Source organism: Gouania willdenowi, chromosome 3 (assembly GCF_900634775.1).
Source record: "Gouania willdenowi chromosome 3, fGouWil2.1, whole genome shotgun sequence".
NCBI lineage: Eukaryota > Metazoa > Chordata > Actinopteri > Blenniiformes > Gobiesocidae > Gouania > Gouania willdenowi.
The window spans coordinates 35,158,329-35,182,353 of NC_041046.1; the positions used below are offsets into that span (position 1 = coordinate 35,158,329).

Here is a 24,025-nt window from a genome sequence, read left to right on the forward strand (position 1 = left end):
CTCTACACATCTCACAACAAACCTAAATGTCCCTGATGTCCCACCTTCAAACACCTCATTTAACCATCCATGAAAAAGCTACTGAACCTCCCACTTTTCTATAGCAATACATACTTATACAGGCACTGCATAGTATCTATAACATATCCAATATCTCTATATTCACTCTTCTCTCCATCCAACCTACTCACTACAGATTGTAACGCTCATAGGTGCTAGTTTTTAATAAAAGGGGCGGGGCTAACAGTGCGAGTTTGACACAAGATGGTCCCAAAACATCACATGGTCTTGTTCTCAGCCAATAGCAAAAATCTATTGTAATAGCCTGGTTTCTACCCATAGAGGGCAGTCACTGGGACATTTTACAACTAAATATGACAAATTGTAATACTTTGACTAAAATATTGTTGATCAACAGCACTTCTTACCCACATACATTTGTGTTCAGCAGAATAAAGTGGTTTTGGGGTTTAGCTACTCGTAAACCATTTCTAAAAAGAAATACTTTTATTTTCATACATTTAAATATTTTTTACTCTGAAGAAAAATGTGCTATATTTTAAATACCAACTCTTTTGAGCCTTTAAATAGACGAGGTTTTAAGCAAATTTTATACTCTATCTTCTCAAACAAACAACTTCGGTAAGTCAGTGAATGAATTAAGCAAAATAATTAAACGTCATATTTAAACAGTTGAGTCACTATTAGCTCACCCGTTTTCCTTTTGGTTTGACTCCTTTCACCGTGAGTTTGTGTAGTGCATGTTTCTGCTGTTTACAGAGGACTTTCCTCATCAGTGTGATTGTTCTCACCTGATCACGTGAGCAGCGGAGAATCACGCGCACCCACCATTAACTTACTGCTTTGTGATTTTAATTAGAAGACATTATTTCAATCTGACACAAATGCTGAGAACTGATTTGTGTCAAATTGCACCACCACAAATCTCCATCAGACAAATAACCTAATACAATACTTAAAAATTAGTATTAAACTTAATGTCCTGGTAATCAGAATTATTTTGAATGTTTTGTTAAAAAAAAAAAAAAAAAAAAAAAAAAATCTAAAGTATATTAAGGCTGTAAAACTAAATTTACAGTATCTCTACAGTGTACTTCACCCTCTTTATGTGAAACATTAACAAGAATTTAGGGTTTTGGTAAAGTAGACTATCTAGGGCTGGGTAAAAAGGACCATAAGTCATCTCTTTTATTTTTTCTGAAAATGTCAATGCATACAATAAATCAGTATTTTAAATTCAAATAAAGTCTTACCAAAGAGACAATTCCGTGTTAAATTTGCTGATGTAAAATGATGCCACATAAGAATATATGTTTTTTGGCTTTTTTCTTATATAAGGGACAGCACGTGTGAGTGAGTTATGTAGCGTGGCTTGTTTAGCAGAAGGTCTGGGGTAGGACGCACCAAACAATGCTTTTCTGAGAATTAGAAAAAGTAGCGACTCTTAAAAGTAGTATTTCGATACGAAATAAGCTATAAAAATATATATATAGGCGATATTGTAATTTTCTATATCATCAAAATAGAAAACTTGATATATCTTGAATCTCGATATATTGCCCAGCCCTACCTACATCTCACAGTATGTTCCCAGGTACCAAACACTGTTGCCACCCTTCTTACGGTAATTAACCCCAGTCCGATTTCAATTTAGGTTTTACTTCAAGATGTTTTGACTATATATTAAGTTCTTTGATGTGATGAAAGTGACAGGTCTTTTGGAATACAAAGTCCAAGTTGTGCATTAAGCGTTGTTATAACTGAGGCAGCATGGCTTTCTGATCTCCATCTCTACAAAAGGACAAACGGAACCGATTTAGAAAGTTTCTACATGAAGCTCCGCCTCTAACATGTGGTAAAAAGAGTTTTCAATGAGATCGTCTACTACTTTGAAGTTTTGGATTTTAATTGTGCTAAATTACAAAGACACATTAATAAAGAAATCGCCAAATATTGTTGATCTTTTCATTTATGCCAAAGATATTAACCCAGACCTCTGCTTAGAAATGAGCTGTGTGATTTAAGGACTTATTTTATATACCGTAGTTTGAGAACAAGTTTACTGCAACTCGTGAATATAGACAGAAAAGCTTTAAATTAGTCTGAAGAAGAAAAACAAACACTTTATTTCAACTTTGTACCAGATTGGAGGCGTTATGAGTGATGCGTAAAAAAACCAAAACAGTTTGTCGTTATGAAAGAACACACTAAGCTGATGCATATTCACAAACCAAAAAGTAAAGCTCAGGCTTACAACGTTCAAAGAACTGGAAGTCTTTGGTTCATTCAGGAAGAAACGCAAACGTCAAACATTTTACAGCCAAAAAAAAAAAACAAAAGTGCAAACCAAACGTCTCCCAACACTCCTCAGAGCTCCGTGTGCTTCATAGGTTTAAAGTGCATTCTTGCTCAGTAGTTAAGTGCATAGGTCAATAAACAGCAGGCGTGTGATTTATTCTGCAGCTAAAACTACACCGTTAATTAAAAATGTTTTTTAATTTTTTTTTTTTTAGTATCATCGCAAATACTGAACGCTTTAAATAATTTCAAAAGTAGAATTGTTCTTAAAAACAAATGCAGGTTTAAAAAGAAAAAAAAATCTACGTCTGACAGATTTTGAAAATCATACTTTGTTTTTCACTTCGATGTACATTAAATTTCAAGGTGAAGGTGAAGTGAACACAGTTTGGTAGAAAGCATATTTTTCAGAAACAAAACTTAAAATACTGCCGTCGTTTAAATCCAGATTCACCAGATCTGAGTCAGCCCAAGCGTTTCTATTTAGTACAACACTACACTCCAAATTCACGTTACAAAACAAAAAGCGGCAGTTTTTTAAAAATTTCTAAACAATATTTACAATGTCCTACAAAAATCTTGATTTTTTTTTAGGCTTGAGCAAGATAAATAAATAGATTTTTAAAAAAGAAGGTGGGCTGCAACCACAACAGCAGCGAAGCACTTAAATGCACCTGAGGAAGAAAAGAAGGACCAATCGCAAACTAAAACCGTTCAGGCATTCTACGTTATTATACTGGTGGTGTCCATTTCATCAAAGGTCCTCTCGTAGCGCACCGTGGAGGAGTAGCTCCTTCTCTTTTTGTAAAAAACAAAGCCAACGGCTGAAAGGATGGCGAGGGTGACGATGACGAAGAACGCCAGTGCTATTGGAGTTCCTGCAGATCCTGAAAAACGAAGAGAAGGTTCATCATCAGGAAGTGTGGGAATGTTTCTCTGTCAGAAACACAGGCTGAATGAAGTCAGGCTTAGCAGTATTTTATTCAGGAGCCACATTAGACCCAGTTTGATCATTTAAAGTGAGCCAAACTTTAGCTTTTCATTGTATTTTACCATTATTGTGGCCTTGTTTTAACGCCTCCTCATTTAATGAATGTCAATGAATAACTGAAGGTAGGGGTGTCAAACTCATTTTAGTTCAGTGTTTATTGGCTTCTTGGGATCCATAAAAAAAAAAATATACAGAAACATTTACACCAAAAAATAGTAAATACATTAAAAAAAATACATGACATAAAAATTAAGATTGGTAAAAAAAATGTGATTTTAAAGGTTTTTTAAATGTAAATAAAGTTGACATGTCTTTCAAGTCCCTAAGCAATTTGTTAAAAGCTCTAAAAAAAGACAAAAATGTTATTTGACAGTTTATTTTAGGTGAGGAAATGAGTATTTTAATCATTGTGCTCTGGTTTACACTTCCACATATAAATTAATTATAAAATTTGTACGGCACTGATAAAATCATCGCAATAATTGACAGATATCAGTCCCTGTAGGATCTTCACTTTCAATTTATTTTTTTATTTTGTGGCCAATTTTGATGTAATTTGAGGAGATTTTGTTGAATAAGTTGAGGGAAAATGCAGGATTTGGGAAGAATTTTTTTTTAACAATTTGAGATTAAAAGCACGGGGAAAATGTGTGTCCTGCTGCTACTGCTGTCGAGTTTCATTTAATTGTGTATTATTTTGCCGACCTCTACTGAGATTAATTTACACAATGATTCATGGTTTCTTTGATTTTTTTGCTATCTAAAGAGATGATCTAATGCTGCGTTCCAAGCAACGTGGAACTCAAGATTTTCCGACCTCCTACTTAAGAAAGTGACTTGGAACGCCACCTGAAGCCGGAAAAGGAAACGAAATCTACAAATGTTTAAAAGCTCAGAATTGCCAATTTTGAAGTTGCCTTGAACGCAGCATTATGTGTTTTTGTGTCTTGTTTGGCTCCATTCTGTTCATCACAAATCATGGGGTCATGAATCAGGAGTCGTCAGCTTTCCCCACTCATGACAAGTTTTGGTCATAAACATTGATCAGGATAGTTATTTACGACTGTCGGCCCGTTTCAAAACCAGCTATCGCAACAAATTCACACACACCTCACACAACAGGATCCTCTTATAGGATAGTATTATAAGACATAAGATAGTCTGGTGTCTGCCGTCCTTGGTCGTAAAGGAGTTTGTCTGATTTAACTGTCTTTATGTGCGTACCCAGCTTTAGGCCTTCAGTGACTTACAAATTTAAATGGAACCAACAGTAAATTTAACATATTTCATGTTTTTGTTAGTTTTTTTGTCATTTTTGCTTTGTGGATCATGAAAAGGAGGCCATTTAAAGAAAAAAAAAACAGTCTATTCTTATTTTCTTACTTCTTAAATCTCTGATGAAGCAGAAATATTTGCTTGGCTGATATCAGTAATGATTGGTTCCTTTTTCAGGCTACGTGATACTCACTCGCTGTAGTTTTGCAGACTACGCGGCTGTTGGTGGACTTGCACTTGACCAGATTCCAGACTCCATCTCCAGCCATCATGATGGGACAGTGTGGATCCGACACGGAGGCGGACACTGACGGCTCTGCCTTCCAGTTGGAGTAATCCAGAGACGAGCCGTCCTGCCAGGATACGGGTTTACCTGAAGGTAAAGGATGAACAAGGAGAACGACGACATAAGTCAAACTGCTGAACCATATGAATGGTTAGAATCAAACGGTCTACCTTCACTATCGAGCTCCATTCCCAGCCACACTCTGCTGGTAATCAGGGGGTCGTCTGATATGTACTTTGCCAGAAACTCATTCTCTTCTTTGGTTTTGATGGTCAGCAGCTCAGCGTCTGTCAGTAGAAACAAAAAGAACTTTGTAGACTTGAACAGATTTTGTTGTGAACTGTTGCACATCAGAGAGTGAGAGCGCACCCATCTGCTGACAGATGGCCTCGGCCATGTCCATGCTGAACACGCTGTAGTTGTAGAGGCTCATGTCAAAGGCGTAACAGTGGCCCTGATTCTGCACCCACTTGGACACCCCGTTGTTCTGAGGGCAGTTGTTGCGTTCTGGCCCAGCTTGCATTCTGGCTCCTGTTAAACAGCAAAGAGACCAGACCAATGATTAAAGGCAGCCAGACACTGTGTGACTTATTCAATCGTTGTACTGTACTCAGCTCCAGCTCAAATTGTGTGACTCAATAAGCCTTTTCACACTCTGGATGTGCACATGCACGACCTGTGGGGTTCATAGGTCAAGAGGTATAAAAATGTAAACAACACATGTTTGTGCTTTGCGCTGAGATTTCCAGCTGACTTTTTGTATGATAAAGGTAGACTTAATCTATCTGACGTTCCAATATATTGCACTTAAAATATACTGGAATGTCTGGCTTTCAACAAACACGTTTCATTGAATATTTGCGTTTTTATTAGGCCGGGCTACCGGACTGTGAAAAAAATTGGTGAATATAAATGATCTATTATAGTTTAATATTATGAATAAACATAAATGAATGGTAGTGGTACTGTGAGATGGTGAAAATACACAGAAGAACAGAATATACTGTATTGCTTATTTCTAATCACTTGAATTTGACCATTATTTTGGCCTTTTATAATGTTTAGTACTGAACATCATATCAGTGCTATACACCTAGAAAACTTTATGGAGCCTAAGCAGTGTAGCCAGGACCCATACATTTGCCAAAACAACTTTATTTACTTATTTTAACAAATAAAATTGAATAATTAGTTTACTCTGTAAACTTCATGGGATTTGTTAATTGGTTGTTTATTTAAATAAAGTATTTCCTAATTCTGATTAAGTGAAACAGCACTGATCAGCCAATTCATGTCTACAAAATTTGTCTAATTCAGAAATAAAAGAAAGGGGTACTTGAGACACAAAAATTCTGAGACCCACTGGATTAAATGGTGCCAGGAATAAAAAAAGAAACGGTTGTTTTCTTACTTTGAGAGGTGGTGGTGACTGTGGTGGTGTAGCAGACGGCTCCGTCTATCACAGCGCTGCAGCTGGTCCTCACCCACGTGCCAGCAGGTGTTATATAAACACAGCTGGCCTCAGGTTTGTCAGGGCTGGAGTTCTCACCCGTCTCTGCGATGGTGGCGTTGAAGTCAAAGGTGGTACCGTCTGACCACTCATAGACAGAACCACCGGCCTGCAGGCAGCATCGGACTGTTAGCTGCTAGAATCACAGCTGACAGTAATCAGATTACATCCTACGATGAACAGTTAACACTATAAAAATCCTCCTTAAGGAGCGTTGAACATCCATGAACTAAAAGTTAGTTTACGATGAGAAAAACTCAACCTAGAGCTGGGCGATGTATTGAGATTCAAGACATATCAAGTTTTATTTATTGGGGATATAAAAAAAATAGCATAAAAAGCAGAGTTAGATGATTACTGAGTGTGTCCTAACCCAGACTTTTCCCTAAACAAGCCACACTACAGAACTCACTCACACGTGCTGTCCCTTTGACGAGAAAAACACTAAAGTGGCACCTATTGTGCAGCTGTGTGGCATTTGGATCATTTAATTTAACCCAGAATTGTCTTTCTGGTCAGACTTCATTTGAAATAAAATAATTGAGATTTATATCGCATATTGCTATTTTGAAGACAAATATGGAGATATGAGTCCTGGTCCATATATTACCCAGCTCTAACTCAACCTCTCTCTGCTCTGCTCACACTCTGGTAGTGTGATATTCTTACGTCTTGGTTGGAGAAGCCAATCCACAGGGGGAACCCGTCCGTCTTAGCGAGGAGCTGCAGGTGTGTGTTGTGCTGGATGTCGTGGATGCTGGCCATGTGACCTCCACGCTGGCCACATTCTTCTAGAGCCTGATACCAACTCAGCTTCTTGGTCACCACTTCATAACGCAGGCTGCCGTAGTGCTGGAAGTCCAAGGATGACTGGTTGTATTCAGCTTTGTCTTCTGGAAACAAGAAACAAAGACACATTGGAAATCTTTGAGCATTAAATGGGATACGGTGATAAAGTTTTACAAAAGGTGTAAAAAACTACATTATCAACCAAGATTTCTCCCTTTGGTTTCAAAGCAGCATAAATACTTGCAACACTCGCCACGTGTGGTTATTGTCCTGCTGCAGAGTTTATTTCTTCACTGTGTTGCATTAAAGATAATCATCCGTCTGTCCATTAATGGCTCGACAGTTTTATTTCTTGTTACCAAGGATAGGAGGTCCTGGTGTGTTCCTCTGCAGCACAATCTCAGATTTGCTGGTCAATTATATTTGGAATCGTGCAATTGATAATTAATTACAATTATGACGTAATTATAATGATAAATGTTACAGTTCTACACATAGGCAGTTAATTATTTATCAAGTTTTCCCACATTTTACCATTAAAAAAATTAAATTGAGGTGTATACAGAGACAAAAAAGGCTCAGATGCCCACACTAAAAACATTAAAACCTACAGTATATTTTTATTGATTAGGAAGCCTAACAAGGTAACAAATAGATAGAAAAGAAATGAGATTATAGATATTAGTTTTAGTGTATCTTACGGCTTTAGGACCCGTTATCACAAGAGATGCTAACATAAAGCTAACACAAGAGGAAGGTTAACTTTTATTAGGTTATTTATTAAAAAGCTCAGTAATTGTGATTCATTGTAATCGAACTTTAGTAATTAAGAACGTAATTTTAATTGACTTTCTGAAGATGCAAAATAATTGTGTTTCAATTGTAATTGGAAAAAACTGCAATCATAATGAATGCATTCCGTGCTGATACATGTTTTGTTTCTGGGCTCCCTCTTGCCATGAATTAAATTATATTTCACCGACTTTTACAACCTCGCCTTGACAGCAGTGTTCAGCTGTTCCTTGTGTATTTTCCTCATTGTTTCTGTTATTGTCTGAGTTAAAACTTATTAATTAAACTGAATACGTTTGCTTGTCTTTTAAGCTTGTACTTGCAACAGACCTTAAAAATCTCTTTATTGAAAGACAACATAAACAGTGACACATATTAATTAAATGTATAAATGCAACACTGCTGGACTATTGATGTTTTAATTTTTTCAACCCTGGTTGTTATTTTGTATTTGCCCTGATGCTGCCTCTTGACCAGGTGGCAACTGTAAATGAGAACTGGTTCTCAGTGACTAACCTGGTAAAATAAAAGTAAAATTAGAAAAATAAAAAAATAAAAAGCATTAGCACCAGTTTGACATTAATCATACACCTAAATATAAAGCTTGTGACTCCTTGACTAAGTTAGAATTACATTAGGAAAGAAATTATGAATGAAGGAAAAGGAAAAATACCATTAAGTTTAGACACAGTATTGCCCTCTTAGAATAGAATGAATTAAAGTGATTTATTCATTAATCATGGAGGTGACTCACCATAATCCAGTTTACAAGCCACAATGGACTTCTGTTTGAACTCAGAGTGTAAATATTTATTAGAGATGAAAAGCCAAGTGCCCTGAGTGGTGAGACCGGCCATGAAGGATCCTTCTATATCCGGCCGACCTTTTGCCCAATTGGAATATTGGACATTTGTGCCATCGTACCACTTTGTCTGGTTATCTAAAGAGAAAAAATGTCAATATTACCTCTAGAAATAAGGAAAAACCCACCTAAAAAGCATTTCTAACATTTGAAATATCCCAGCTTTAACATGAGGTACATTCAATGGTGTGAGCCAACACTTACCATTATCATCCTTAAATATTCCCAGCCACACAAAACGGACCAAGCTATCAAACGGCAGCAGTTGACTTCGCACAAACTCGTTCTCCTGAGCATTTCTGATGGTGAGAATCTCTGCATTTGGATCTTAAGAACCGACACGTGCACATTAGCAACAATCTGAGGCTTTTAAACAAGTACAATGCGTTGCTCAGTGCTGTTGGTGTCCTACCAATGCTTTTGCACGTGTCCTCTATACGTCCTTGGTCAAAACGCTCCCACCTGGAAGCGGTGAGCTGGAAAGCGTAACAGTTTTTCTTCCAGGGAATCCAGTTCGCACCATTCATTTTATGAGGGCACTTTGTTGCAACGTCATCAGGAGTGGGAATGATCTCCTCTGCAATAAAAAGGGCAAAAACGGAAAACCGTGATTGACTGCAAACACTCAATCTAAGTGTTTGTTACTATTCAGTTAAAACTGCTTTAATATCAGACAGTCAGTACCTGCCAGTTCTCTTGAGGATTATTTCACTGTTTTGAAGGCAATATTTTTATTGATTAGGAAGCTTAACAAGGTAACCAAGAGATGAGAAACAAATTTGATGATAATATTTTACAGCTGATTTAAGACATGGGTCAAAACTGACCCGTTATCATAAGAGATGCTAACAGAAAGCTAACACAAGAAAAATATGACGTTTTATGTGGTTATTAATTTTAGGCTCAGTCATTTTGAATAATTGATTTTGAAATTGAGTAATTATGAACGTAATTGTAATTGCCTTTCAGGAAGAAAATAAATGTAATTGAGTTGTAATTGAACATGGATAATTAAAGACGTAATTGTAAATAAAAAATGTATTTGACCCCAATTCCGTCCCATATTTTAGATGCTTGATCTCAGTTCATACTGCATGTGTTCACTCACTGTTTGGTTTGTGGCAGATTGCACCTCCTAACTCCTCCTCACACTCCGTTGTTTTCCAGAATCCATCTGTGTCGAGGTAAACACACGAGCCTGTGGTGGCGTCGGCCGACCAGCGGCTGAACACAGTGTGGCTGTGGTCGGTCCAGCGGTAGTGGATCCCGTCCTGCACGAGAAAAACAAAAACAATCAAACCTAAATCTGATTGATAACAAACAACAGTGGGTTTGATGAAGCCATTCTCACGTCTTCGCTGAAGAGGCCAATCCACATGGGGATCTGTGCACGGCTCACGTGCACAGTGAGCGTGGACTGCAGGAAGGTGTCTGCAACGCTCGCGAGATCCATGTCGAGGTTCCGGCACTCCTCCAGGGCCTCGAACCAGGTGAGGTTTTTGACGAGCAGCTGGATGGTGTGGTTGTTGATGAGGAAGGGATCACTGCGAACATGAGGCTCCTCGACCTTATCTGACGAGAGGCGACACAGAAACCAGTGCAAACACTGCTTTTAAAGCATTGGTTACTCAGAAAATGCAAGACTTACTAATAAGGAATGTTTGCCAAAGAAAAGAAAACTAGTTGACACGTCGGATTCAGTGATCATGTTACGTGCCTTTTTTGTCAGCTTTAGAAAACCAAGTCATCCAAGGATTTACCTGCAAAGTATTGGCAAAAGGACAGATTCTGATACTGTGTGCAGGATGAATAATCCCAGGTGCCCAGCATGTCAGAGCTTGGGTTGTTGAGCATGTACACACAAAACTCCAAACTCTCCTTGTCCCATTTCTGTCAACAGAGAGATAATTGGTCACTGCATCACAGCAGTATACAAACAGACACAGACACACACGGCCACCAAGTTCCTCTTTAGGAGGAGGTAAAGTGGTTGTGAAAATGATGAGTGAGGCAAGGTCATGATGTGGTTTGTCTAAAAGCTAAAGAATTAGGTTTTAAGGTTTTCTTTTATTCAGACAAGTTTTTTTTCAGGAAATTTACTTTAATCTCCTGACATGTTTCAACTGTCAGTCTTCCTCAGAGGCGTATGCTAATCGCTTTGATGTGGCAACGCCCCCTGTTGCACGATGGTCTCTGGAGAAGAGAGTCTGCTTCCTGATCTTGATGAAAAGAAGCCATCGAGGGGCGTGGCCAGCCTGACAGAACTGTCAAGTTGGCCAAGCCCAGGAATAACCCATAAAAACATCAAAATGATCAGCAGTGGCCTCTGAGGAAGACTGGCAGTTGACAGTTGAAACATGTCAGGAGATCAAAGTAAATTTTTGGGAAAAAAAAGTTAACATATTATTCAAATAGCAGACAAAAAGAACTTGCTGGAATTAGCTAAATAATTTAATTTCCCAGGTTGTGTCATTGATCTCATTTGTTGTCAGAGCCTTAAATCATCATCTTAAAAATTGCTGACTGTCCAAAGTAGCCCATTCTCTTTGTTTGTTGTGAAGTGAAAGGAGCTGCTTACATTCACTTTCACAGCCTTGTGCATCCCGAGCAGCAGCGGATGAAAGTTGACGTAATTCAGAGGAGTGCCGTCGTCCCATTCGGGATCATTTTGTTTCATTTTCAGACCAATCCAGACTTTCTCCATATTCCTCATGGCCGACAGGAGGGTGTTGATGAAGTCTGTAACACAGGCACGTATTTATTTATAGCACCAAACCACACAAGGATGTCAATAGTTTAACTGTTAAATACAGGCTCAGTTCAAAAGACAACAAGGGACTGTATCGTTTGTTCAAAGGAAGTCCTCACCTTGCTCCACTTGGTCAGAAATAGAGATGAGGGTTCCTCCCACTGAGTGGCACTCCTCAGAGGCAGACTTGTAGGAGCTAGACTTCATGTTGTTCATTGTAATGTAGCACTGAAACAAAGAAACCAGCAGTGAGGGATCAAATATGGCCAACATGTTACTGAACACATTCAATGCTTATGATGTGATGAGAACAGGTTACACAAGAATCATTTTCTTTGCTGAGCAATAAATGTAGAAAAAGCTCCTGACCTTATTTCTGAAGTGCTGGTGATTGGATTGACAAAGGCGCCCTGTAGGCCGCGGCTCCAGAGGGTTTATCTCCACCGCTGTAACATTGTGTCTTTCACAGACAAAGGGAAACTCCTGCAGACAACTGCGCTCATACTCTGCAACAACAAAACAGCACATGATCAAACAATAGAGGGACATTGAAAGCAAAAAAAAAATTCGGCCTTCGGCTCCTGAGGAAAAGCTTGAATTGACAATATTCAAAATATATCAAAATCTGCAATATTTAATACCACCAAATTAGTATTTTACAGACCAACACACCTTGGAAACATTTAAAGTCCATCTAAGGACTAACCCAGAAGCACGCAGACATCTTTAAAGGCAGCAGTCCTGGATGAGGACTGACTTTATTCACTGTGAATTTAGACGAAATGATTAACCAAACGTGACCTTAGGTTTTTAGAATCTCAAGAAAAAGACTTTCCTTGTGAAAAAGTCAAACTACACCCAAAAAAAGTTCATATTATTCTCAGATCAAAAACCTTTGGAATTACAAGTGCTTCAACAAACAAACCAAAAAATAAAAAAACTGGATGAAATAAAAACAAAAACAATAATACATGTTTTGTTGTTTAGAGGTGATCTTGTATTTTTGAAGCGTTGACAGTTTGAAGCTTCCCATTACCTGGAATCGGATTTTCCGCACTGATGAAGGAACATCGACCCAATAAATAAGACTGGTAAAGGAACATCTGGTTGTACCTGGAACATAAATCACTCTGATCAATACAAATATCACATCTAATGTCAAATTTACACATAAGAAGAACAGGGTTGTTCACTCAAATGCTTACGACATGGGGAATATCCGATCAGGCTGTTCCACGTATATCCACCATTTCTGCTTGGCTGAACCTGGCAACTGGGCAGAAAGAGTATCTTTAAAACCAAGTCATTAAAACTGATCCTAATTCTTATGCAACAAAAACTTTGCAAAAAGAAAATAATTTTTGGTAAAAGGGTTTAACAGATCTTTTGTTAATATAAAAAAAAAACAAACAAAAAACTACTGAAAGTGTTCATTCATTAAAAGGCACAAATACTGTTAACTTTTTCCATTTGAGCTTAATTTCATTATGGAGCTTTAGTTTTACTAAATTATGGTGTACATAATTCCCATTTTGACAAGTATTAGAGTAATAAAAGGGAAATCTTGTTTTTTTTTTTTTTACTTACACTTTTCAGGTACTGATTGATGCGGCCGGCTGCGGTGAAGCTACCTGGAGCAGCCAGTTTGCCGTTATTTGCTTTGCAGAAGAGCTTTGCCTCATCAAAATTCAACTTTGGCTCATCGACAAACCAAAATTCAGAGCTATCGATGAAAATAGATGACTCGTGGTGTCCACCTGGAAGACAAAAACGTACAAGTTTGGACAATGCAAGAAAATGTTGGTGTTTTGAAAAAATAATAAAGGTGTTTACCAGGGTTGTACCACTTGGGAGTTGTTGGTGTCCTTCCTGTTGGAGAAAAGACAAAATAAAAGTGCTGTTCAAAAGCATCAACATCATGGTTTCCACCTTGGTTTAGGGGCGTACTCTTACCTCTGGGTATTTGGCAAACCCACTCCAGCTGAATGTCACAGTGAAACGGTGTGGCATAAAACGGCATGGGAGGTACGTCGTGGAGCAGAAAAACAAACAGGTGCTTCAAAGTGCTCCTCATAGTCTAGAGGAAGACACAGATCATCAGGAAAACACCCACCCACACACACGTCTGCTACTTCTTCAATGTGTGAAATCTTGAAAAGCAACTAAAATGATTTTGTCAAAAACAAATAAGACAAAATCCATGTAGTCACAAGTGCAACTCTCACTTTGAATGCAGTGCAGTCCCGATTGTGCACGTCATCCTGATGAAAGTTTTGGTGGAGAACGTCCATAGAGATCTTTAGCACAAAACAACAATTGGGATCATGAAAAGAATGTAGAGATTTAAATCATGATGTGTGTAAGGTTAAAGTAAACATATAAAAATGACATATTAAGCACAACTTCTGGAATGTGCCGTGGACGAGTTTAATGATGTTGGACTCACAGGGCGGCCATCGCTCCATTCCCAGGATGGATCAGCAGGGTTCCTCCTGTTCAGACCGACCCAGAAGTAGCGATTATCGCTACAAAAAGCAAGAGGAAATCTTGATCACTTAATGTGAAAACATGCAATACACACCTAGAGATCCAGATCCACAACACGATGTAAAAGTTTGCAGGTTAACAGTTTGGCCCCACTCAATAGTTCTAAAACCTTTCTAAATAAGGCTGTGTGCTCACCTGATGGTTTCTCTCATGATGCTATGCAGAGCTCTCATCTCCACAGAGTTGGTGAAACTGGGCAGGTCGGCTCCCAAAGCCTGACAGAACCTTCTGGCTTCTTCCCAGGAACGCTTCCTGCTTAGCCTCTCCTCGTGAAACACCTGGAATACAAAGTGAAGCTTAACAGTGTTTTTCAGAGGAGTCAATAAAGCCCAAAATAAATGTTACTCCTTAGGGCAGTGGTTCTTAAAGTTTTTTGGTTCAAGAACCCTCTTTCTCTTATTTCTGAAATCAAGTACCCCTTATGTCCAACTACAACATATGGCTCAAAAACACAAATAACAAAACAATTATAGGACATAAAGATGGATCAAACCAGTGATAACACATTTTGAAGACTCCCATTTTGTAAATAAGTAGACAGTATTTGGTGCTGCCTGAATAGATTTTTTTTTCTGTGGTTTTCATCATTTCCAGTCATCTCCTGCCTGGTGTGTGACCAAGAATGACTCTTGATTTTTCAGTTCATGTTCTGGTCAAGCTCATTTTCATCGTCATTATGATGATTATCATTTATAACTAAAAACAAACATTATAAAAGCACATATCTTTAATATATATACATTTTAATGTTTTCATTTGTTAATTTTCCACTTTCTCTTTCTCTGAAGTACCCCCTATAGTGCCATTGCGTACCCCCATCTGAGAAACACAGCCTTAGGGAGTTGAGAGTTCCTTCAACGCATGGATTACTTTTTTATTAAAAAATAAATAAATAAAACATTAAGAAAAACATGAAAAGAAATGAAGAGAGAAAAAGAAAGGGTACTTTACGGGGGGGGGAAAGTAATTAAAGGGGAGACGCACCTTGTAGCAGTACTTGATGTTTGGTTTTGACATCCATCCTTCAGCGCAGGTGGCGTTTAAGTCCGGCTGTGGTTCAGGGACTGGAAGTGGACTTAGGTCTGTCCTGCAGATGGTGCCAGCCCTGAAAGTGGTGCAGTTCATCATCTCCCACTTGCCCAAATTTTTTCCGACGGAAATCACGGCACAATCTCCGGCAGGGTCTGCGTTGCACACAAATGGGAATTAAGAACTTTTAATCACTTGTGGGTTTTTACATCTAAAAAAATGTATTCTATTATTTGTTACCATACAATACTAAAAGAACTATAAACAAAGTAAAAGCTACAAAAAATGTTGCTTGATAAAAGGAACAAAATGTTATTTTGTATGAAGCGCACAGCTGCCAGGCACAGACTCATCTGTTGTCAAACTTAATGACATCCTGTTGTAAAATAAAGACATTTTTTGGTCATAAATGTTCAGGTGGCCAGATTGGATTTTCCAATATGTCGATGCCAGTCAAAGTTAGTGTCAAATATTCATCAAAATTAAAATCCCCGAGGTCCAAAACCTTATAAAAGTGTTCGTGGTTTTAATTATGTGACTTTTGGTTGGCTAGTAACAAAAAAAAACCTGTTTTCAGTAGGCAGCCATTTTAACTCCTCAAATATGGCAATCCCATTGAGAATTGGCTCCGGCTACTGGCAGATTTGAAGTGTGTCACAATTCATGCTTGTAGACAAATTTGCACATTTCTTCCCCTAAAAGACTAGACTACACAGTAATGCCACACATGAACACGAACAGCCAACAACAACATTTGACCTGGTTGATTCCGGCCCCAGTTTGTGTATGTGATCTCTAGTGAGGATCCATCTGGACTCAGCCACTGATACTCTGCTGTGTTGTTGATGCTCTGCAGTCCCATCCAGAAATACTGAGAATTCTTGTTGATGTACTCTGTCAGAAGTCTGCTGATAAAGGCCTGTTCAAACCTGTGAGAAAAAAAACAACATATGAACAACTTCTTGTTGTTTAACTGTGATTGGGTAGGAATAGTGTTTTTTTTGTTTTTTTTTTTTTTTACACGAGTGACCAGCTGAGCTTATTCCAACCTGTTTCTAATGCTGAAGCTACAGCGATCTTTGAAGGAGACTTGTGTGGTGTTTACTTTGAAGCAAGAGTTGCCGTGTCTCCTCCAGCCCTGGGCAAAGAGAAACAGGACAAGCAGTTCTCGTCGTGTCACAAAATATCTCATTAATAGAAATATCTGGGTTCTGTCTCGTTTAATCTTATCCGTGTTTTGTTCTGTTCTCACAGTCAAAAGAGGGCTGCAGTTTGTCTTTGTAACTATACAGATATGTGTAGTTAATGTACATGTATCAAACCTGTGATATCATGACCTCTATGATCATTTTGTGATTTGCAATATCTTCATGCACAGAAGATATGAGGAAGCACAGATTTCACATGAACAAAACAAGAAGCACAAATTTGCAACCTTGACCTGAATCTAAAACAAAACAAAGCAAAACAAAACAAAAGAGCTCGCAGGAATCTCTCAGAGAAACTTGATCTTTAAGACGATATTTACATCATCAAAGTGACAGCCGACCGGTGCTGTTGATGCTTTGACCGTTCCTTGCTTCTGACACATGAACGGTAGCTTCCGTGAGCAGTTGACCACCCGCCAACCAGGTGACTGCAGAAGACAGAAGGATTTAACTTCATAGTTCTCATTTAAAGAGATCCAGAAAAATTATTTGGCAAAAGCAGCTCAAGGCAGAGAAACACAAACTTCTGCTGAGTAGAAGACACAGCTGGTCTCCTGATCGGGCTGGACTGGGTGGTTCCGGTCCCAGAAGGTGAAGGTCACAGGTTCCTTGTCGGTCCAACTGAAGACAGTTGGGTTCATACCAAGACCCTTCAGTCCGATCCACGCGTCCATCAGCTGACCATCTGTGAAACAAATACACACACACACACACACACACTAAGTAAAATAAAACAAAAAACTAAACAATATTTATACAAAAAGTAGACAACAGAAATGCACAGACGCATACAATAAGGCTCCAGAAACACACAAAATGACCCAAAAAACATTTATTACAGAAAAATACACCAAACGGCAACAAAAATATGAAAATGACTAAATATACAGAAAACTAAATATTCATACAAGAAAAAAAAAAAAACAAAAAAAAACAAAATGACAACTGAAATGCACAAAACTTCAACAAAAAAAGATTTTAAAACAATACACAAAATGACTCCAGAACCACACTACAATAGCAACAAAAAATAATTATTATACAAAAAATGCACAAATAGAAAACAACAAAAAGATTAAAAAAAATACACATAATGACTCCAAAAAACATACATTACAGAAAAATACAGCAAACAAAAAAATATAGAAAAATGAGATGATTTATAATGCGCGTGTCTGATAGAATTAAACCAGGGAAAATCATACACGCTATTTTACCTTGCACCTGCACATATACCCCTTTAAAACATTACAGAGTACAAAGTATGTACACCTCTTTGTACATCCAAACTTCAAAAACATACTTATTTGGCCATAATTGACAACTCTACTTAAGGTGCCACTATATGAATACATACTTCCGACAGGCACTGCACTACTGATTTAAAATGCACGCGCGCACACAGAGAGGGCGAGAGAGAGAGAGAGAGAGAGGGCGAGAGAGAGAGAGAGAGAACTTTGTACTTGTGTTCTAGTAGTAAACTATTCCACCCTAACAGATGCACAAGTTGGAATAGTCTTCCAATCACTGTTTGAAGATGTTTCACCTTTACAGCTTTTAAAAAAAATTTTTCAAAGCAAATCATTCATGTAATCATATATAGAACTTTTTTTCAATAAGAAATTTCTTGGTTGGTTGTAAATAATGTATACATTATGTAAATGTCCATGTGTATATCATCGCTATGTCTATCTTTTATTGTCATTGTCTTAAATATATGAAGACTACAGATGGAAAGTAGCTCATGGCTAAATCTGGCACATTTACACAAAGCATTGCACTGGTGTTCATTAATGTGGGCTGTCCTCTCCAAATAAACAAATAAAGTTATGTTTATGCTTTGTATTGTACTGTACATGTTTGAAGACAGCCAAGAACAAATATATACAGTATCTATCTATCTATCTATGTATCTATGTGTGTGGATGAGAGCTGTACCCTTGTGGAAACTGGTGCTGATCATCTCTTTGGTGTCGATGGAATGAAAACTGGCCAAATACGCTCCTCCCCCTGCTGAGACGCTGCAGTACTGCTCGGCTTCCGTGAAGTTTCGGGGCTCGTCCTTCACTAACTTGTAACACATACCACTCCACGGGACCCAACCCTCATCACACTCTGTTTCTTCATAACGCACGGGCTCTGAAAGGATGCAGACGAGGTGAGGAAGTCAAGAATCACACAGGACACCAGAAAGCTATCAGCATGACATGAATATTTTTAGGGAACTTGCTGTGAAAATAACACACCTGATATAAAACAAACATATTTGCATTTGTTTGTAAAAAGGAAAAAGCTAAACCACAAGCTAATCATGTTTGGCATTACTGAGTATCAGAGCAACCCTCTTTTGAAATGTTAACTGCAGCGATATCTTATCCAGAACTGAAAGATAAACTTTGAGCTCACCCTTTACTGTTGTGTCAACGTTAGAGCCATTGACACGTTTTCTGCAGATATATGGTAAATGTTTGCTGCAAGCTAGAGACTCAAAGTTGTTTTTGGAGTTGAGGACACCGCAGTCTGACTCAATGATGGTGGAGGCGGGGGGCATTCCTGTTAAAAAAAAAAAAACAAAAAAAAAAAAACAGCACACAATGAAATTCTAAGTTTGACTTTTCAACAAACAGACAGAGCAAGCAAAGAAATATGTAGCATTCTATTAAAAACCCATTATGACTTCGTAAAAATGCATCAATAACATATTACCAAGTCTTAACAGTACAACCTTGACATTTGGAAGAGAGCAGTGCCCTTAAGAAGAAAGAACATTTTTAAAAAAGTGAGGAAACTTTATAAAACCCTCTATTCACTGAACAGTTTTTAGTTTATTTAGCAGCAATATCAAAAAAAAAAATACTCAAAGCCACTACAACACAGCCTGATCTGCATCTCTGCAACAGGAGGTTCATTGTTTTTTTTACAGTAAACAGAGCTCAGTCTACAGAAGAGCAGCAACACTGGGAAACCAAAGAGAGAATTGCTGATATGACTCGTCTCCACTCAATTCACCAAAGTTTACATTATAACCAAACCACTGCAGAGGCTAGACATGAAGAATTATGAGGTCACCTTTTTCCCAGCGTAAGTAGGAGAGAGGGGACCCATCCGACCACTGCCAGCCTTGAGATGAATCCAGCTGGTGAAGGCCGATCCACAGCCTCTCAGGCATCTTCTGGAGACCATTTTGCACTACATGTTGCAACCAGACAGCACACATGAATAACAGATTCATGCAACACTGATAACTGATGATCAAACATCACTGTCTGTCTAAGACTAAGGTTTTTCACATCCAGTTTAGACAAAAAGTAGTGTTCATGTATTTGGACTGAACGGAAAGCTGTACACCAAAGAGAATCCCACGCGTCCTTAGAAAGAACATGAAACTCTGCTGAAAAACACTTGGAATCAAATGCATAATCTTTAGTAAAAGGCAGCAACTCTAACAGCAGAGGAAATGAGAATTTTTTTAGGGGCCGTCTCGGATAATACGCAGAATTACCTGACCCCCACACGCCCCTCTTTAAGGGCTTCCTGTTAAACTGAAACTTTAATATTCACCACTGAATGGTTAGTTTTCAGTTCTTTCCAAGGGCATTTCACTAGTGTGTGTGAAATTATATCAGTAGTGTGTGAGCAAATCATTTTTCAGTTGTTTATGCGACAATGTTTCAGTAGTGTGTAAAAGTGTTTCACATGCGTGAGATGTTATTCTGAATATTGTTCCAGACGGCCCCCCCATAATTCTTCAGATCGTTTCTGCTGTTGTTCTGAACTGTGCATCAGTTTCCTTTGTGTTATTTTTTTTCCCCACAATAATTGCTGATCTGAGGACAATGAGACAATAATTCATGTTTAAAATACATATCGACATTCTCCATAACAGAAGGCCCACAAAACAACATTAAATATGAGTATTTTTTGGACTATAAGTCACATTAGTATATGATAAATCCACAGTTAAGTTGCTGCTGGCTGTAAGTAGAGCTGGGTATCAATTCAGATTTCGCAAACGGATTTGATTCGATTCACAAGGGCCCAATTCGATTGACAATTTCACTTAATTTGGACATACCAGCCTGTCATTGCAGGACTTCGGAAGCTAAGCAGGTCTGGGCCTGATTAGTAGTTGGAGGAATCTGTCATTATGTCCTTGGGCAAGACACCCACATTGCCTAGTATGAATGTAGTGTCTGTTGTTAGTCAAAATACCAATTTTATTGAGAAAGGAAGAGATTCTATAATAACTAATGCTGCAAATAGTAAAAAAAACTTGAACTTGGTGCATTATTAAAAATATTAGTGTTTAAAATTTGAGCTCACAGCACTGCATTAAATACGGTAGAAAAGATGTATTAAACGATCAATCCAAAGAAGAAAGAAGAAGAAAATCTATCGAAATTGATAGTTTTTTTTTTTTTTTTAAACCCAGCCCTAGCTCTAAGTCACATAACTGAATGATATGCTGCTTTTAAATAAAAAAAAGTAGTGAAAATAAAGCAGTGGCTCTTACAGGTAGTGGATCTGTGATCAGCTTCTGACAAACTGAGAAGCTCGGCTCCCTGACTGCGACACGACTCCAAGGCCTCGTGCCAACTCAAAGCTGCCTCGGACACAAACTCGTAGCAGAACTCTCCGTCCGGCCCCACAAACAAAGACTGACAACCATCCTCTGCAAAGACAAAATATGAGTGAACAAGCAGCATTACCTTTTCCTGCAGCAAATCCAGAACCAAAACGGTTTTATCAATAACATCTTAATTTGAAATGCAACTTGTAACATACATATTATAAATTATTAACAGACCAATATTATTTCTCATTGTTAAATGGGGGGTGAAAAAAAAGACAAAAGATGTGTAGAAATCCATTCAGCAAAACTTTTAAGACACGACGCCATTAATTGAACAGTAAAAAATACATGCCAGGTTTTAGACATCGTCCTTTCTGTCTGTCTTTGTCAAAGTCTGCAGAGGTGGCGCACCACGACAGTTCGGGGTAATCTGCGTCAGGGAGGCATTGGTGATGCCAGCTTCCGTTGAACTTGAATGGAAACTCACAGGGAGAGCCTGCTTTTCCATCTAAGGTGTAGACAGCTGTCGGATGAAAAGTCAACGTTAAAAATCTGCCATGTTGTTAATTAAAACGCACTACAATTGGGGAGAAAAAAGTATGTGGATGCATTTTTCCCCTGTCGTGATAACACAAATACCAAAAATAATAAAATTTAATTTTTAAAAAAGGAAATTTTAACACTAAGAATAAAACTTCGTATTTATTTTTTCTTCAAAATATGAAGGTTTAAAAACATTTAACCATCAGAAAGAGGGTAGGGATACACCTATTCCTACATTTCACCATTAATCCAAGTCCATAGAAAGTTGCGCTCTCCCGCTGAAGGGTGCAAGTGCGTAGCTCCACCCACTATGCACCCTTCATGAAAACCTGTGCGAAGCGTGCATGCAAGCTGACTTAAATTAAGGGAATTACTCATAACGCTTCAAATAAAAAAAATTTAAAAAAGAAAGAAATTTGATGGCGGGCAAACTCAATAGTTGACAGCAAAAATGACAACAAAATGTATTTTCAAGTGTAAGGTAGATAATTATTTCATTTCTATAATATGTATTAATTTAAAATACATTTTGTATTACAAGGGCTTCGGTACATTATTTTCGTTCCATACATTTCCACAAATTCCTTGTAAAAGTGAAAATATGAATCATACATGGCTGATTCAATGTCTAATCTTTCACAGGAACAGACAAAATGACATTTAATTTTGTTCAGTTGAGGGCAAAAAATTACCAACTTTTCACAGGTCACCGAAATGCTTCCACACAAGGATATGATTAAGTTATTTTAATGAATTTGTTTTAACAAGAAAAGCAATTTTTTTTTCTATTCAAGATATTTTGATAAATGACGTCCTGACTCAGATGGATGCCGTAACTGCAAACTGTCCCAATTCTACCCTTTCAGGACACTTGTTCCCTTACAGTGCACTTAAAGGAGCATAGGGCAGGATCTAAAAATCAGACTCCATAGTGACACCACGGTGGTTAGTGTAACTGCAGCCATCAGCCAAGCATCAACTGTTTGTTTATCACCGGAGCACAGCTGATACTGTGGATAGAGGACAGACATCCGACCAAACCCTGACGGGTCGGGTTTGGACAGATATTTACTTTAGTATCTGTCCCCTGGCTGGCCTAGGTACAGCTTGGAGTCCCTGAGAAGAAGGATCTGATTGCATTTGTGCTACAAGCTGCCAATCAAAACCAGGGTTATCAAGCAAGGACAAAGTACAGACAGGTGGACTAACAGAACATTAGAAGAGAGTAATAATAGGTAAATGACTCAGTAAAAACTGAAGAGAAAGTGAAAGTTTGTTTCTTGCATCATGCAAGGAAAGCACCAAAAATCTTAGGCACTCCTTCCTGCTTCTTAAAACAAGTTTGATGCACCACTTTGTTTTCTACATCAAAAGCAGCTTTAACTGGTAAATCTGAAAGTGTCTCGATCCGATATTGATATCGGCATGACATCAGCAAAAAGGACCCTGAATATCAGATTATAGCAGCCTGCATCTCAAATCTTTGATACATGCACTCTGATACATCATTTGTTTTCATTGAATTTATTGAGGTTATTTTTCTTGGTTTTCTAATTTATTGACTTTATTCAATTGTAGAATATACTCATGATATGGATAATAATAAATGGTTCAGTTTTTCTCATACCTTGTGTTAAGCAATATCACTTGATAAAGCCTTTTTTTTTTTTAACATTCTACACAACAAAATAAGTGCTAAAAGTATGTATGACTCAAGCCGACATTGGATCGATATCGTCCAATATGTTGGTGTTGCATTAAAGTGAAAAAGTTGTATCGGGACAGAACTAGATAAAAAAAAACAGGCATGTAAAATCTGTTGCACGTTTATTCTCCATCCATGTTCAAAGAAAGAAAAACTAACTGAAAGCAGTCCTTACTCCAAATACTGATTTAATTTCATTTTCTTTCAGATACGTGCAAAAAACAAACGTGTACCTTGATAAGGCCTCGCACAGATGTTCTCCTGTGAATCGCCTCTCACCCACTGATCATTGGTGCCCCGCTTCACAGTCACTTTGCCTTCGCTGACTGCCAGGATCATCTGATAAGCTGTGAAAACGGCTCCGTCCATGCACCACCACCCCCCCAAGACACTACTGTCGCAGTCGGTCAGGGAGAGCAGCTTGGTGCGGATATCCATGATCATGCAGAGGGAAGTAGACATCTGGAAGAGCCGATGCATCGACCCCCATTTCCACAGCTGGGACGGGCTGTTGGAGTCGCATGTGGCAAGTACGAGATCTGAAGACACTCCGGCACTCAGGCACTTTCCCGTTCTTGGGTGTTTAATAGTGAATGCATCGTCTGTGGTCATGGACGTAAAAAAAAACAACAACAAAAAACACAGTTGACTCAAATTTACTCAAATCTAGGGCTGGACGATATGGACCAAAACTCTTAATGATATTTTTTCTCAAAATAGCGATATGATATAAATCGCAATAATTCTATTTCAAATGAAGTCTTACCAGAAAGACAGTTATGTGTTAAATTTGATGAGAAAAATGTCACACAGACACATTTATTAAACAGTTGCACAATATGTGTCA

At 38.1% G+C, this 24,025-nt stretch overlaps 1 protein-coding gene across 1 annotated transcript in view; it reads right to left on the reverse strand.

The window, feature by feature from the left end:
* Positions 1-2,118: 2,118 nt before the first annotated feature.
* ly75 (lymphocyte antigen 75) overlaps positions 2,119-24,025 on the reverse strand; it is a 28,200-nt gene continuing 6,293 nt past the window's right edge. Inside the window, exons 2-35 of the mRNA XM_028472861.1 lie at positions 23,412-23,780; positions 21,283-21,453; positions 20,871-21,029; positions 19,427-19,546; positions 18,764-18,910; positions 18,296-18,496; positions 16,882-17,042; positions 16,678-16,785; positions 16,199-16,287; positions 15,909-16,078; positions 15,105-15,304; positions 14,256-14,398; positions 14,020-14,098; positions 13,799-13,870; positions 13,527-13,650; positions 13,407-13,442; positions 13,161-13,330; positions 12,779-12,846; positions 12,610-12,686; positions 11,943-12,079; positions 11,693-11,801; positions 11,403-11,563; positions 10,585-10,714; positions 10,176-10,396; positions 9,933-10,095; positions 9,237-9,401; positions 9,029-9,151; positions 8,717-8,902; positions 7,051-7,274; positions 6,283-6,490; positions 5,241-5,402; positions 5,042-5,158; positions 4,779-4,958; positions 2,119-3,206 (exon numbers count right to left, since the gene is read on the reverse strand). Of these exons, the coding sequence (XP_028328662.1) occupies positions 3,043-3,206; positions 4,779-4,958; positions 5,042-5,158; positions 5,241-5,402; positions 6,283-6,490; positions 7,051-7,274; positions 8,717-8,902; positions 9,029-9,151; positions 9,237-9,401; positions 9,933-10,095; positions 10,176-10,396; positions 10,585-10,714; positions 11,403-11,563; positions 11,693-11,801; positions 11,943-12,079; positions 12,610-12,686; positions 12,779-12,846; positions 13,161-13,330; positions 13,407-13,442; positions 13,527-13,650; positions 13,799-13,870; positions 14,020-14,098; positions 14,256-14,398; positions 15,105-15,304; positions 15,909-16,078; positions 16,199-16,287; positions 16,678-16,785; positions 16,882-17,042; positions 18,296-18,496; positions 18,764-18,910; positions 19,427-19,546; positions 20,871-21,029; positions 21,283-21,453; positions 23,412-23,780 (5,114 nt within the window). The 3' untranslated portion in view covers positions 2,119-3,042. The remainder of the gene's footprint in view (positions 3,207-4,778; positions 4,959-5,041; positions 5,159-5,240; positions 5,403-6,282; positions 6,491-7,050; positions 7,275-8,716; positions 8,903-9,028; positions 9,152-9,236; positions 9,402-9,932; positions 10,096-10,175; positions 10,397-10,584; positions 10,715-11,402; positions 11,564-11,692; positions 11,802-11,942; positions 12,080-12,609; positions 12,687-12,778; positions 12,847-13,160; positions 13,331-13,406; positions 13,443-13,526; positions 13,651-13,798; positions 13,871-14,019; positions 14,099-14,255; positions 14,399-15,104; positions 15,305-15,908; positions 16,079-16,198; positions 16,288-16,677; positions 16,786-16,881; positions 17,043-18,295; positions 18,497-18,763; positions 18,911-19,426; positions 19,547-20,870; positions 21,030-21,282; positions 21,454-23,411; positions 23,781-24,025) is intronic.